Source organism: Aptenodytes patagonicus, chromosome 1 (genome assembly GCF_965638725.1).
Source record: "Aptenodytes patagonicus chromosome 1, bAptPat1.pri.cur, whole genome shotgun sequence".
Classification (NCBI taxonomy): Eukaryota; Metazoa; Chordata; class Aves; order Sphenisciformes; family Spheniscidae; genus Aptenodytes; species Aptenodytes patagonicus.
Genome location: NC_134949.1, coordinates 52,273,640 through 52,290,450, shown reverse-complemented (window position 1 = coordinate 52,290,450; position 16,811 = coordinate 52,273,640). Strand labels below are relative to the sequence as shown.

The window sequence follows — 16,811 nt, the reverse complement described above, 5'->3', positions numbered from 1 at the left end:
CAACTTGTGTTGTAGCGCGCTCAGTGTTACAACACTGATGTCTGGCACAGACTTTATTTTGCAAGGGAGGAGTCAGGACTTAGACTTCACGTCACGGTGCAGTGACGACATATAAAGGCTGGTTAACAACCACCAGCCTTGGCACTACTGGCCTGATACCCACAGCTGCAGGGGGTTCAGCATGGGCTAGAAATCTTCCCAGGCTATTGGCTATGCTGCAAGGGGCAGCCAAAGTGCTAGTGTGGGGCTACCCTCGTGTGTCTGAGACCTGCTGTGTTAAATGTGCCCTGAGGAGAGGACTCATGCCTGTTGGCAAGCTGGCAGGGAGACACCTAACCTAGCCAGAAGACCTGGGGACTAGGGTACCCACCCATGGTGCGTGAGCTCCCAGTTCAGCTCCTTCCTTCTGTGCCTGATTTGCAGCACCTCCAGCCTCCAACTCTCCCTCATGTGCCAAGTAAGTCCCTACCCTTTCAGTTTGAGGCTCTTTGTAGCAGGTGTATCTCAATCTCCCCCTGAAGCTGTTCCATTTTGTATAAAATCAAGTATTAATTAAAATCAAGTGTGAGAACAAACAGCCAGGCTTGTATCTTCTGGGGTCAACCATTTTCCTTCAGCCTCATGTTATGGCTAAACAATATGGTTCCTTCAGTAGCAAAGCTGGCAGAAGTTCCTGCCCACCATGCTGTTACCTACGTCCTGCTCCCAGCTGCTGCGGGAGCCAGCACGGTGAATGTCATTGCTGAAGTGAGCCACGTTAAAAACAAGCAAACAAAATCTTCCTACATTTCAGTGTGGTGTGCCTTCCCTGGCAAGGACCACTTAGCTGGCCATCAGGAACCACTTAAGCCAGCTGCGCCACTGAATTATAACCACATCCTCTAACTGCAAACCTGCCACTAATTATAGCCCTGGAGCATACTCCTAAATGGCTACTGTTATTCGGCCGAGCTGGTTGGGCAAGCACGTGGTTTGACATTCCTATCGGAGCTCATTTGTGAGAGCAGAATCCCCTCACGTCAGTAGTTTCAGGCCATGAATGCTTGTTCCTATCCAGCAAGAGAATATTTGAGGTTTTCCTTATGCAATCTTAGGCACTTCAGAGAGGAGGTGCTGGGCATTGCTTCCCATTCACCTCCGCTTTTGGCTGCCTAGGACCAAGGGACCACCAGCACATGCTGCAGCATGGTGGTCTCAGCTTCACACCATGCCTACACTAAGCCAAAAGGCACTGCGCTGGCCGCACGCTGCATTTCAGAAATGCCTACGCTCGTACCCTGACAGCTTTCCCCAGTGGCCTGCATAAACATTATTTATGAGTGCTGTCTGGGGCAGAACGGACCATGTGATTGCATACTTCAGATGTTCTTCCAAGCTCTATAAAAACAAAGGTCTACACCCACATCTGGTGCAACATCTGCTTGCAGGAAAACACGTCTAGTGGCAGGAATGCCATTAAACTGTTTTTAAAAACTGATTTAGTTGGCTAGTCTGGCTCATGAACAAAGCATGAACAAAGATACTCTATGGGGTGGCTTACATATTTTGGATGTTAACAGATGTGCCCAAGGCTCAGGGAGATCAGAAGGTCATAATAAAGCTCATACATGTTTGTGATGGCTTTCAAATATTTGTTAATCAGAATGAGACTGTTGCCCTTTCTCAGGGGTCTGGTTCACTAAAGCACTCTGCTCCATACCACAGGTTATGTCACCTGCTTATATCAATAATTATTTTCGATGCTAAGTTCTTCATGCTTGTCAGGTGTAGTTTCATGACTTCACCTTCAGAAAGTCAAGCCCTTTTGTTTCTGCAGCCATCATCCATTTGAAAAGTTGAAGAAAAACCTCAGCCAGTGTGCAGAGACCCTCCCTACCCCAGACTCTGCTTAAACACTGCAGCAGCTTCAACTCCAAAGCTGTATCATCCTTTTTTCTACATACCACATCCTCAAGTGATGGTTCAAGCCCAGAAAAAAATAGTAGCTGAATGAGCTTTAAAAAAAACAGGATCTTAAGCTTTGAAATTGCTCGGAGTAGGAGTCATCATACTCATACTCAACTTGTCATCAGAAGCACAAACTTACATGAACAAACATGTCTCGTTATTTCAGATTCAGCCTAGAATAAATTAGATCAGGTATTTTTGGAACATCTGTATGAGACTACAGGTGCTCTTCTTTTAAGTTTCAAGGTGATTGAAATTTTGAGAGGTTGGCTGTACTCACCAGACCACAACCTCACCCCTAATTGCCGCTAGGGGTAACCTGTAAGGTTTTGGCATCACTAATTGCCAATAGTAGGCCTAATTCAACCCCTAACCTACAGCGCACTCCAACTTTCAGCAGACCAGTGAGTGCTGTACCTGACTGCATTTTCCCTGGCTCCTCTTTCTTGTGCCCTACAGCCCCAAAGGAGCTGCAAGGGAAGGTGTTGCAGACCAGATGATAAGCAGTACCTTGCTGGGCTCCCAGCTGCTGGCTCCCACTGAGTTTCAAGTCTGCAGAAACCAGGAGACTTGGTATTTTGGAGAGGTAAGATACTGTGCCACCTACCACGACTGTGGTTCCTGGTATCTGCCGAGTTTGAGACTGAGCAGACCCAGGAGCTATGGACTTTTCCTTGGGATGCTGTGGCCTCCCAGCACTGCCAAGCGCCATTCCAAATGTGCATGCCTGAGCCCCTGGCCCTCCGTCACAGGTTACTTAACATCACTCTTCCCAATAAATCTTACCTGGATCAGAACGTCTTCATTCATTGGTGGTTTTTTTGTTTTGGTTTGGTTTTTTCAAGTATAATAATTTTATAGATTAAAATTGTATAGGAAAACATTTTTGGAAACTATCTTATTTCAAATAGATATAACTGGAAATTATTTTTATGTGGTGGAGAGAAGGACAACGGACATGAAGATGCATGAGATGGGTAATGCTTGATAAAGTTTATTTGAATAAGAGGGCTAGTAAGGTGAGCAGGCAAGCAATTTACCAGTAAATACAAATCTGATTTGTCTGTTGCTTTGAAATATTCCATGCTAATTTGATTACAGTAGCTTCCTAAATTACTGTTTTCTCTCAGTAACTGCTCATTGTCCCACACCTCTCATTTTGATAGATGACTTTTCCTTTAACTATAACATAGTCGATCAATGCTTCATGTCCCCCAAACTGGTAAATCAAGTGCTCCCACCTAAAAAGACAACAAGATGTTTAAGAATATCCAGACTTGCGTAAAAGCAGGTCACATACCTAGTATACCTGGCAATTACAAAAGATTTGCTTGAACCAGCAGAAAACACTATTCCATGTTTACATGTTGATCTCTTGTTGCATGAATACAGTGAGTTAAAGTACAAATCAGTAGAGAATTCCTTCCACAAAATAAACAGGTACCATATTTAGATAATTTGTAATTAGGCATGGATTATTTGTTATATTAGCCCCAAAAGTTTTAGGCTTTATTTTCCACTGGAGTGATTAAGGTGAATGAAAATGGGTCTAAAATGCTAGCAGTGCCCCTTTTTTCAGATGAAAATAACTTCTAAAGCAATAGGAATTCACTAACCTCTCCACTATCCACAATATGGTGAAAAGCAAAGTCCCTTATGTTAAATCACATTTCAAACGACAATGGAAGAACGAACCTCGATGAATTTATGATGAGAAGATCCCCCTGCTTGCCAGTCTCTATGGAGCCATGCGTGTCCGATTTTCCCAGAGCATAAGCTGCATTAATGGTGGCAGCTGCTAGTGCTTCATTCATTGACATCTTCATGTTTACACAGGCCAGATGCATCACCATAGGCTAGTAGGCAAGTTAAGTGGAGAATGGGAGTTACCAGTAACACAAATAAAGCTGTTCATGCCTCAAATCCCTAAGCACTCTCCTCCCTCCTTGTGCAACAGAAGGAGTTTTCCTGCATGATGTAAATCTTGCCAACTCCAAAATGAGAACTCTAAAATCAGGAACTTTGAGAGCCTTTTTTATAATCTTTTTGGTACATATGAAGAATAGAAGCCCTTCTGGTTTCAAGAATTTCTGGCAAAAACTACCAACCCACATAAATAAGCATGAGCAATTGTCTAAGCTGGGCATACAGCTCTCTTTGCGGATACGAAGACTGTTTTAAGTGCACAAGATCTATACACAAGTTGTACTGGTAAGAGATTTCATAATTTTGCGGTGTCATAAATATTAGGAATAGCTTACCATTGAAAAACAGTATGCATTAGGATTAAAGTCACTGCCAAGAGCAACTACAACTCCTTCTTCTAACATTTTTCTAGCTTGAGGTTGCTTCAGTCTAGTGAGAAAAAGACACTTGTCAGTACAATTCACTTAGTTATTACATGATGAATTACAAGAGCAAAAGTCATCACTCGGTTTGGCTACATTCATGCCTTCGGTTACACTAATCCTTTTGGAGACAAAAGGCCAAATTTGCCTCTTGGCTCCCTACCTATCACCCTATGGACAGCATAAATGGGAAGTGTGATCCACTGCTTTTGCAGTAACAGCATGTGGCAGCAGCCAGTATCAAGCATCAGGCTCCAGGCCACTGAAATTCTGGTATTTATCCAGACCTCAGCCACTTAGGGATTGACAAGGTGAAAATCTTCATTTCTCAAAAAAGTAATTTTCTAGTCCTTATAGCTTCAAAGACAGGCTCCCAAATATGAGCAGTGGCATAAGCAATGCAATAGTCCCTTCCCGATTCTGCTGGCAATTCAAAATACTAAGTTGAGGCTGTGAATTTAATTTGTATACATTAGAGGATTTTCTCACTTAGCAATGTTAATGCAAAAGATATCTTCAATAATTTCAATTATTGTTCAGCCACTGGATTAGTCCGGGTAGATGTTTGCAAGGGTGGGCACTAAGAAATACACTCTCTAAGAATTTTTAGCCATAGTTGCTGTAAAGCCAATAGCGCCAAACATCGTGTCCAAACCAGTCTAACAATAAAAAAGAAACATTAGAGCATCTGCTGCTCAAAAAGTAGTTTTAAAAGCACTGCAGTTAACAGAAAAGAACAATAAATGACATCTCAACGACGTGCTTACATTTGGTATAAGACAACCCTCTCCTTATAGAAGCCTCTTGCAGATTTATGAGATAATACCACCTGCTCCTGCACAACACGATGCTCTGGGAGTTAACCATGTTTAAAAAGATTTATCTGAAGAGCCTTTCCCCATCCTCACATGTCCTTCCAGCCTCTGCAATCCCTGCTGCACTCTGCTGCCAGACTCCTTTGGAGTACTGCAGGCAACGGTTAGCAAAGGCTAACCGTTAAGCAACTCTCCAGCTGCACTCTTTGGCCCACTTCTGTCCATCAGGTGAAGCCCTGGCCGCTACTGCTTTTCTTAAAACCAGGGGACAATATAGGGGCAGGAGCTCCCGAGGTCTGAGGTCTCATAAGTGGTACTGAAGGAGCTGAGGGAGGCCAGCAAAGGATGTACCACATCGCCTCACAGCAACTTCTCATACATTGCACAGCTTTCGGCCCTCTAATACTCTTTTAACCAGTTATCTGTTATATCTCTTCTTCATTTTTAGAGTGTATTAGACTGGGAGGCCGGTGTTCAGTAAATAGTGCACCAGACCCTGAAACAAACGAGGCCTCATTTCCTACGGCTCGTTATTATCCCCATCTTAGACTTATCCTGAGGTTATAAACTTTCCACCACATGGAGTCTCTGGAGTAACACGTGAGTTACAGCGCAGCCTTTTCCACAGGTGGCTGCGTGTCTGCTTGTCTCCTTTACCTCCCTGCCTGGGGTCAGTTTGCAGGATCACACGTCCTCCCTGAGATCTGTATTCTGGCGGTGCATGTAGTTGCAATCAGCCAGTGGTTCAAAAGCACTGGTGCAGGACACAGACAGCTAACCACAAAGAGAAACACAAGCACGGACATAGACGTGAACACAGGTGGCAACGGCACAAGCCTCGATGCCTCAGAAAGCGGGCTGCTGAAAATAAACCAAAATTAGCTCAAGGATCTTCTCTTCACAGGAGGGAAGGTATTACTGGGTCGTGGTCCTCACCATCTAGTTGGCTTATTTTTGGCATTAGCGGTAAGCAGGTGATCCATCTATGCTTATGTGGAATATTTGCATATGGAAAATAGTGTTCTTAAGGCGATTCTCCTCAGTGGTGTCTGGGTAAAATCAGATGAGATTTAAAAAATGCTACCCACAGTCTTTCAGTGCTTTAGAGAATCAAAGGATTCATTTCCCAGCAAAACCTTCTGCAAGAAAGCAAATACACATATTGCAGATATAATTTACCTGAAAAGAAGCCAATTCGGTTTTCAAAGGCTAAATGGATTAAAGAAAACCAGTCTAGTTTTCTTCTTAAGTGAATGCCTGATTATCACCTTAGCCTGTCATAAGGGTTAAATTCAGTGTTGACTGAACCACTTGAAATCTACTGTGAGACCCCTCAGAAGTAGGGTATTGCTTCGTTTTTGAGGATCTCCACCAAAACCAAGACATGAACAGGCTCATTCAGCTCTTTGTATTTGTGATTGTCTTCACTGATCCAGCCTGATCCTTAAGGCATAGATACAAGCTTATGCTTTTACCTTAAAAGACCCTAAAACCACAAACATGGCTTTGCTGTTAGAAAAGTTTTCCTCCAATCTAGTGGCCTTACCTTAGCATGTAGGCAGTTGTTGGTAAAAGGACAGCGGCACATTTAGCTCTTGCCATCGCCATGATACCTTCATCGCTAACTTCTTCCAGGTGGCTGATAGCCTGGGCTCCTAGTTCAGCTCCAAGCTAAGCAAATTTTCAAGAAAATTACTCACTGTTCTCAATTAACTCAGTAAAGCAGTGTTGTTCTCAAATGACTGGAGGAGACAATTCACTATTAATATAAAATTAACGAAAAGAAAAAAATAACTAATGCTTGAAAGAACAAACAAAATGCAGAGACAAGGTATTTGCTAATTTACTGCAGGAAAAGTTGATCACAAAATGGTATTAACCATCCACCGAGTAGCAGTGCACCTTCAGTGATGTTTTTAACAGACTAACATGCAAACTATGGGACAGCTATGGATAAAACCATTATCCACTCCTGTTCACAAAGTATCCAGCAGAAAAGGGTTTCCAAAACTGACACTGGTTGCAGAACTAGTAGTGCAACTGCTGCCTTCAATGGTGAAGCATCAAAAAGGCTTTTATGATCAACCAAGTTTTTGGTTTTGTTTTTGTTTTGGTTTTGGTTTTTAAATACAGCAGAGAATAACTTGAGCAGACCCCACAGGAAGGAAGCAATGTTTAAATGATGGTGAAACATGGTCTCAGAGTGACTTTCTTTATCAAGATATTTGGGAGCCTATTCTTGACTAAACCATCCCTCTGAGTGTGCTCACTGCACGTCTGGCTTGTTGCTGCTAACAGGACATTTAAGGAAAAAAGATTTTTCAAGCTGCATAGAAACCATGTTTTTGTCATTCTTGTGTGCACGGATATCCACCTTCCCCATCTGTATCCCATGTGGAAGATAAGCAAAGTCAATGTTTGATTAGGCAGTGCATGTTAGTCCCAGAGGTCAATGCTTCCTCCCATGTGCTTAACTCCAAAGCTGCAAAAGGGCTGCACTTTCTATCATCTGATAGAAATAGATGTCTATGAATGGTCTATTTTATAAAGTCTTAGAAAAGAAAACCTTGGTTTTGAAAACTGCAATTCTTTCAAAGATTCAGCTCTCACAAAAGCAAAGCAAAAAGCAAAAATGGCTTAACTGAATGTTAAGAAAGACGTACCTCAGCAGATTTCATCGGATGGAGTTCATCACCATGGAAGTTAATCTGTAACCCCATCTCTTTTCCAGCTTGAAGAATTCTCCTAGTAGAATCCAGATCAAAGACTCCCTTCTCACAGAACACATCTATATTGTTAACATGTATTTCACCACTTAGTTTGAGTTCTTTCAGTTTAGGAAGATGGTTATTGATAATGTCATCTGTGGCTTCAGTAGCTGTTTTCCCTCTAATGAAAAGAAAATGTTACAGACCCATAAGAATAACATCCTTGAAGTCTGCCAAACATTCAAATTGTACAAGCAATTACTAGATTATTTAGAAAATGATGCAAATACATATCACTCAAAACCCCTTCAGATTAAAAAATTTAAAACTACTGTAATTCATGTACTCTCAAACACTAATTACTTTCCATTCAAAGAATATTAGATTGTATTACTAGATAATAAGGTTACCTTCTTGGATGCCAACCAAGACGTGAGAATTTTAAAACGAATCCTTCTGCTTTCCTATTCATATATTCTGACCTACTTATACTGTATTCTAAAACACAACTATTTAAAATATGTAAATGATTATTTAAATATTTTAAACGGTATTCATGCAATATTTTTATGCAAGTATCAAAGCTCAAAGGGGACATGCAGCACAAATCATTATTTTAAATTTACCTCTCCTCCTTTTATATCATTCAGACTGATAGCTAGATAACTCTTTCTAAATCAGAGGGGCCTCCCGAGCTTCAATTTGCCAAAGTCAGAACTATTTATGAACCCCCTATTACACAAAGATAACCCAGGAGAGATCAGTAAATGCCTCTGAAAGAGCGAACAATCCCAAAATCTGCAACTGAGTTAATATTTTGCAATTTTAAGATCTAAAGATAAGTGACATACTGCAGCTAAATGTCTGTGACATCTCAATTCTCATTTCAGGCACCGGAAAGCATGCACAGGCTGGCATTATACGAGTGCCACATGTGGGCAAGTTGGGAGTTTTACAGTGGCAGTAAATTCAAGAAGCCAAATTCTGCTCGGATTTATAAACGAGGTTGTGCGGTTATGAAGCAGAGCAGAGCCCGGCTTATGGGCCTTCTTTTGTTCACCTCCCACTGAAACAGTCGTTGGGGTTGCTCAAGCTTTTACCATGCCAAGCCTTCTCCCTTGTTCTCCTTTTACTCTGCAGCCTTTGGAGGAATTTGGACTGAAAGATTAGGACCAGAGCCAAGACAAAACAGAGGGAAACGTAAGTCTTGGTTTCACTTTTTGGGAGGACATAATGCCCAAGAACTCAAAACTGCTGTTGTTCTAACACAAGAGACTTCTGCTCAGGAAATCACTTTGAAAATTTCTTCCGAAAGATGAAAAGGGCCCAGTGAAGCTTTGCCAGTCAAAAGAAAAAAAAAAAAGAAATGAGAATCAGACATCCTCAAAATCGTGAATTTGATTCAAAATGATGACTGGAGGGATGACAGAGCAGTTATTTCTTTGCCCCCCTGCTGTGAGCTTTTTAGGTTAATTTCCTAAAGAACTGGAAGTTCTGAAGCTGGAAGCATTTTTAAAAGCGATGGACGGGAACAAGGATCACTATAAACAGAGCAGCCTTATTTTTCTCTAGGATGGCTCAGACTAAAGTAGCCTGCACCATTTGGCGCATACTTCAGTACGTACTGCCTGTTACCAATGCACTGTACCACAGTCCCGCAGAATAACTGTGTTTGTAAGGAACTCTGGAACTCATCTGATCCAACCCCTGGTGCAGAGCAGGGTCAATTTGAATTATGTGTCAATGGTGCCTTCTAGAAGCAGAGAATCAGACTGAAGTACCGTATACCTAGAAATCATGAACAGATACACGCAGCAAGTTCTCAACATCTGCCCAAAGCTAATTTCTAAGTGGGGGAAAAAAGAATAGCCAGTGCTGGCAAGTCTGGAGGTAGGCTCCCCTTAAGACTCCACATACTGAAGCTTTACAAGACAGGCCACATATTGCAAGACTTGGCAACATGGAAGAGATGACACCTTTATCAATTAAATGAACTTTCTGGTGATGCTTCTGATGTAAAAGGCCAGACTTGCAACAGTAAATTAAGCCAAGTGTAAGAAGCAAGCAAGCAAACGGCTTAGCAAGAACTTAACAAAGCTCCTCAGCAGCAGCCCCACCGGGGTCTAAGCAGCATTTTTCATGAGCGAGCATAACGTTGCTCTCTTGTTTCACATTAAATAGAATGATTTTAAATTGATTCAGTGTTAGCAGATTGGCGGTAACAAATTTGCACGACTATAATCATTCCAAAATAATCAGAAAATTATTAGACTTTTAATGGCTATCAAGAGTTGCCATTAAGTACCTACAACAAAAAAGGGCATTACATTTTAAGATGTACATAAACCAGGAAGAGTTGAATAAAAATAGTTAAATCAATCTTACTCTTTTGTTTGATGATTTACGCATAACTGAACTACAGGGCAGTTTTATGTAATATAATGATGAAAGAAAACTGGCATGAGCTTAAGCGACTTGGAAGATGTCTGTTTAACAGCTTCTAGAATCCACAAGATCATCACCTCATTTGCATAAATAATATCAAAGAGCAATTCCCAGCCCCAAGCCTGCGGGCAACATGTTCTCCTTGCGATCCTCCACTGTTACGGAAGCTGCAGGAAATTCAGAGGTTAAAACTGGACAAAGTGGGATGCTTCCCTCAGCATGTTACCGGCCCAGATGTTCAGGAGCCAGCCAAAGGCTGAGGACCACGGTTCTGAACATCAGGCCATGGATCAGGGAAGAGCCACAGAATTCCTCCTGGTCAAAATAAAAACCCGAGGCAGAGACTAAGTCTGAAGTGTAGCAGAAAATTCAAGCAAAATACTCTAGACACGAACATTTGAATGAAAAGAGAAGAGGATTTAAGAAGACCCAAACTGGAAAATACAGATAATTCAGTGTTTCCTTCAGGAAATTTCCTCAAATCCCCAGCTACCTTTTCTCCCTACTTAAAATAAAATATCCTCACTGCATATATTTTGTTATGCTTGACATGCATCAGTGGGGACAGAACCGTGCAGAGAGTGAGACGGTACACCTGTCTTTCTAACACATAAGATCTGATATATTTGTAAACACACTGGAATTTATTTCCTTAGCTTATAGAAATGCTTGAAATATTTTGGTGGGAAAGACTATTTATTGGGATTTTGACTGAAATCCTTCCAAGGATTTTTAGGGGAGGAGGAAAGGAAGGGCTAAGAAATATATATAGTTTGGGGTAAAAACCTCAATTTTATTTTACCATTAAGTCCTCCAAATTTTAGTAGAACTTCTTGAAAGAAGCATTTGGTGTTTTCAGCAGATTTTAGTTACTTTATTCTTAACCATGTTCCAGTTCCTGAAGATGATACAGGATTCCTTTTGAATGGTTACGTTAACAAAAGATAATTTGCCGTCCTGCCCCAAATACACAATAATTAGATTGCAAATAATTTTTTTTAGGTCATGTTTTCTTGAATGTCGGAAGAGGTAGATTTTTTTTTTTTGAGTATGCTTTTTTTTTTTTTAAATGACCATCTCTTAAATATTGCCACATTATCCCTGTGATGCTAGGCCTGCCTCCATCTTACATGCCTTGTTTTGCAACAGCCTACCGCTTAGTCTGTCAAAATATATGTTTCACATACACCTACCTAGCTAAAACATTAATTCTTTCATACAATGAAATCTGGTAACTTGAAGATGTTATTTTCATCATAGGGGAAAAAAATGTCAAAGTGAGAAAGTCTTGTTATCGTATGTCTACTTGAGCCATCAGAATAGTTGTGATTAAGCACATGTACTTTAATCTTCTACTCATCTCATACCTATAAGATGTATGCAATTCTTCATTGTATGGAAGCATAATTAAGCTTTGTTAACTGAGGTATATAAGGATTAAATACAGTATTTTTTTCTGTTAGCTGGTCAAAATAAAAGCTCATGGCAGAGACTAAGCTTGAAGGGTAGCAGCAAACCCGAGCAGAAGAACTTTCTGTACAGGAAAGCCTGTAATTCGCATTATGTTCAGTGCGAGCATCAGCTGGAGGCAGGGATTCTGTGCTAAGCTTATGTTGGCATTGAGTAGCCATTAAATAATGCTTCCCCTTCTTCCTTCAAATTAAAATTTAGGAGAGCTCTTGTTTCAAATATGTTATATTTTAGGAGGGCTGGGCAGAAGAAACCTTTCTGCAAATAACAGCTAATTTTCAATGCAAAGCAGTAATACTTAACAAGAGCAAGAAAAACCAAGTCGTATTACTTTGGCACAGAATGAGCTCCACAGTACGTTGAAGAAATGCCAATATCCATGGACTGCTTAGCGCGTTCGATCACCCTGAGCATTTTAAGCTCTGTTTCTAAGTTTAAGCCATATCCACTCTTGCACTCAACCAACGTAGATCCTGCTCTGCGCATGCGTTCGAGTCGGTGTTTGAAAGTATTGAACAGCTCTTCTTCTGTGGCCTTCCGAGTGTGTTCCACAGTAAAATGTATTCCTCCCCCAGCCTGGTGGATCTCCATATAGGACGCACCTGCCAGCTTGGGAAAAAAAAGAAAACAAAAACCAACCCCCATCATGCAATTAGCTATTAAATGTGCATTTTCTATCCAAGGGGTTCTGGAAAGTGCCTTGAGGTGCCTTTGCAGAGAGAGAGGAGAAGTGTGGGGGGAAAATACCCATTAATTCTTCCTCCCTCCCCCTCCTCTTCTCTCTCCCCTCCACTTAAGTGAAGAAATGATGTAAGAAGCGACATAAAGAGAATTACTCTGAAGATTTGCTTCCCCCTGAACCCAAGGGGAAAACCTATCTCTAGCTTAAAAATTCATTTATGTGGAAAAAAAGAAAAAAAAAAAATCAAGATTTAGATGGTAATAGAAGGTGGCACTCCTGTATTGCTTCAGTTAATGCAAAAATATATCAAGGCTGGCTGCAAAGGCTGCAGTTACACTCCTCTCTCAGCCTACCAGTATTCAAAAATCATCCCTCCTCCCTCAGTTAGATTATCTGACAGAAATAATCTATTTTTCTACAAATGAAAGATGGGAATCACTAGAAAGTAGAAATAGTTATGCATAAAAAAAGAGGAAGAAAAATCCAGCTGTGTAATTTTATGCCATTACCTTCATTGCAAACTCATGAACCCTATCACCAGCCCACACTGGGTGTGTATGTGCATCTACCAGGCCTAAAGAAAACAAAGTAAATGTACACTCAGGTTATTCCACTGTGTAAGAGAAAAGCTTATGAACATGCAAGCAAATGAAATGGACAGCAGAACTCCCCTATAAAGCCTCTATTGGTTAGAGAAAAAGAAAATCCAATCAGCCAAAAATCTAGGATTTTCTTCAAAGGCTATTAATTTTCTTTCAAATTTTTTAGGTGTACTGGCTGACACCTTATGCAAAACGTCTCTAGGAAAATGATTCAGTTGCTCAGTTCCTCACGCTGTTTTGATGATGTTTTCAGACTGTGGAAGAAGTGATAAATTACAAACTTTGAAATAGTTCATTAGACTTTAAGTCTGTGTTCTTTAAAAAAAGCAAAGTGCTTAGGCTGGGCTTAGTATGCTAGCACTTACTCTAGCAACAGTCCACTTACTCCAGCGGGAGCTTTTTCTATGAGCTGTGAAACCAACACTACTGAATGCCCAAGCCCATTGCAAATGAAACAGAGGTCTAACAGCTCGTGTGTTAACACCACTTGCAAAGTTTAACATGCAATAGACTTGCCCAGGCTTATTTTTTTATCAGGTAAAGTTGCAGAGTACGTGACTTAAAATCCTGCGCTGCCCTTTTGCCTCCAACCAGCTGCAGGCAGGACGTAGAGACAGAGCTCCACGGCTGAACAGCTGATGGACAGAAAGGGTAGAGAAAACAGAGGTGAATCTGAAAAGACAGTCAGCGGGCCAGCTGTGTTACCATTGTGATCTATGATACAGAGGAACAGATGTAAGACAAACCAAGAAGAGACACAGCTCCACCATGAAGCCCAAAAAAACACCCCGAGTGCTGCAATCTTCTCCTTGGAGCACTCCCCATGAGGAAACTATGATGCTCTGCTCCTCAACACAAGATACTATCAAACCAGTACTGAATACCGAGGAAAAAGGATGGAGGGATGTTTAATACACATTTACTTTGTCTCTAAGCACTTGCCGCCATTCGGCATTGTATCATTATGAAAAAATACACCTACCTGGTAACACACACTTCCCGGAGCAGTCAATTATTCTTTCAAATGTTGCTCCTGAAAACTGATTGCGAATAACATCTGCCTGGCCCACAGCTTTGATACAACCATCTCTGCAAACAACAGACAACGAACAAAGGAAGTGTGAGCCTGTTGAAAAGTCAACTGCTCATTGGCAGAGCTCCTGGAGCAACAACTCTCTGAAAGCAGGGGTAGGGACCTTCAGCAGGACTGAAGATGCACGCAGGAGGTGGTTTGCTAATCTTACAGATGCACAGAAAACGATGGGGTAATGCCATGCATTTCAAGCTGTTTGCCATAACACTTCTCATGTCCTCTGCTTAGATCCCTCAGGACGATACCTTGGTACTCCTTTGTCCTAATTTCTGCTAGACAACATTATTTTTCTCTTGTGGATCAGCAAATATACAGCATTCCTCCAGCAAGTATCTGCAGGGCACTCTTCCCCTCACGGAAATCAAACTGTCATCGCCAGCCTCCACTGCCTGGACCTGAATCATACCCTTGTGCCCTTAGAAACCATAGGGATAAATCTCTTCGGGGCCAACCTTTGGTTCAACAGCAATTTTCCCCCCATGGAGCTTGAGGATGGATCCCTACACTGCACTTGAGGCATCCCCTCCAGCCACGCATGGAGCTCCACCTCACCTACGCGAGAGGAGCTTCCCGGGGTGCACGCAGCACCTCTGTCCTTTAAGCCTTGTCTTTCTCCAGCTCTTTTCACACCACTGGAATAGTAACCGGGAGTCATCATGGGTACCTCACTGAAGGTACCTCTAAGCTACACGGCTGAATTTTTAAGAGGCAAATAGAAGTTAGAGCATTTAGAAATGGGAGAGGAAAGATGTAATTATACACGGTAATTATTAACTATAATTTCATTAATTACACCAATTATTTATAGGATTGCTATTAGTTCGTGTCCGTTCACCTAGAAACAAAACAGAGGCAGAAGAGGGTAGCAGTTATGATCCACACCAGGCTAGAAGTTATCTCTTCTAGGCTGGAAGTGTGAACACAGCATCAGAAACGAAGTTACCAGGATATGGCTTGAAATAATCAAAAGTATGAAGGCACGTTTCAACGCAGGCAGGTCGCTGCCGTTCCACCGCCACCGGGCAGAGGCAACCCCCGGGCAGAAGCAGTCTGGCAGCCGGCGGGCAGGCTGCCGGGGCGGGGGCAGCTCGCAGCGACCCACTCCCGCAGCAAGCCCCGCCGCCCCCGCCCCAGCCCCGCGGCCGCCCGCACTCACAGCCCCACCACCAGGCTGGCGTCCCGCAGCACGGCCAGGCTGGCGGCGCCCTCCCGCAGCAGGTACTCCTCGCCCCGGCCGCAGACCAGCACCAGCTGCTGGGCGTTCTCCAGCAGGAGCCGGTGCCGGCCCGCCATGGCAGCGGGCAGCGCGGCAAATGGCGGGCGGCGCGGGGGGCGGCCGCCGCTCGGCTCAAAGTCCCCCGGGGCGGCGCGGGAGAGGGCGCCTCCTGCCCCGCCGGCCTGCCCCCACCTCGGGCCGGGCCCGGCCCTGACCCCGACCCTGACCCTGCCCGGGTTGGTCTTTGCTAACGAACCTCCCAACAGAGGATGAAGACACGGAGGTGGGAAGCAAAGCGGGGGGGCAGGCCGGATGATTCCTCCGGGGCACGGGTGAGGCGGGCGGCGGTGACCATCCTCACCCATGCCACATTCGGCACTTGACAGAAATTTGGGCTGAAAAAGCTACAGGGCTTTAGGAGTGAATTTGGCAGCAGCCTGCTGCACTAGGTGAAGGATGCTGTTCTTGCTGCGGTCCGGGGCGACATGACAAGATCCGTACATCGTGCTGGTTTACGATAAGCTCTGAAGCACCAGTTTCGCCAGTTGGAGATTCCCGAAGCCCTCTGCCCACGCTGCACCACCTGGAGATATCCCTTTGCCAAGAAAATGGGAGCTTCTGAACTGGGAGCATTTGTCTGCCCACTTCCCCCCTTGCTGCCATCCATCACCTCGCCATCATCCGTCGCCTCACCAGCGTCCATCACTTTGCCAGCATCCCAGCAGCAGCCCCTGAGGGACCATAACACCTCTCACCGCACCGGATATTCAGGCAGACATTAATTTATCCAGGCAGATATTAATTTATCCAATTCCACGATCGAAAGGTTTGTGCGATTCTGCTGCCCCCTACAGAATTAGGGATGGGAGAGTCGGGGAGCAAATATTTACTCTCAGCATGGATTTTTGGTTTTTCTTCTCTTTTCAAACATTCATAGTGTGTGTAGGGCTCCAGTAATTCCCAGCTGCAAGATGGAGTGTCTTTCTAAATCTAAATAAGTGGTCCCTCAAACACCTTTCTGGTGGTGGTAATCTTCTTTAGACACCTTATTTTCTTTTAGAAAGAGGGTTGATTTAAAATGCTTGTAACACACCTATGTGCATATATGTATTCCTGTACAGCAGAAACAGATGGATATGTTGGCTCTTTGAGCCTTTCTATTCAAGTCTTGTTTGCAAATGAGGCAAGGTATGCAGCTAAAACACTGTATTTTGCATTTGATAAACCTGAAAAGCGAGTAAAACTATGATAGCGTCGGGTGTTATCTTGTGATACTGCTCAACTGGCTCAATGCTGCACCACGACGTCGTCTTCATCTTCCTCCTAAACATTCTCTCTCGCTAGGCATGCAGAAGATTGACAGGAGAGGTGGTAGATGGTGCTTTACTGCTTCCAGGAGTTCCTGCTGCTGACTTTGGCTTTCCCCGGCAGTATCGCAGTACGTTTGAAGGCAGAAATTAAAGAGGAACCTTGCAACAGCCATAG

At 43.1% G+C, this 16,811-nt stretch overlaps 1 protein-coding gene across 1 annotated transcript; it reads right to left on the bottom strand.

Annotated features, from left to right (window-relative positions):
• Window positions 1-2,925: 2,925 nt before the first annotated feature.
• On the bottom strand, window positions 2,926-15,426 carry AMDHD1 (amidohydrolase domain containing 1). Its single transcript, XM_076334983.1, has 9 exons — window positions 15,267-15,426; window positions 14,000-14,106; window positions 12,925-12,989; window positions 12,065-12,342; window positions 7,774-7,999; window positions 6,657-6,781; window positions 4,209-4,302; window positions 3,643-3,803; window positions 2,926-3,188 (listed from the first exon to the last, which is right to left on the bottom strand). The coding sequence occupies exons 1-9, from the start codon at window positions 15,401-15,403 to the stop codon at window positions 3,074-3,076; spliced, it is 1,308 nt and encodes a 435-aa protein (XP_076191098.1). The 5' UTR covers window positions 15,404-15,426; the 3' UTR covers window positions 2,926-3,073.
• Between the last annotated feature and the right edge of the window lie 1,385 nt (window positions 15,427-16,811).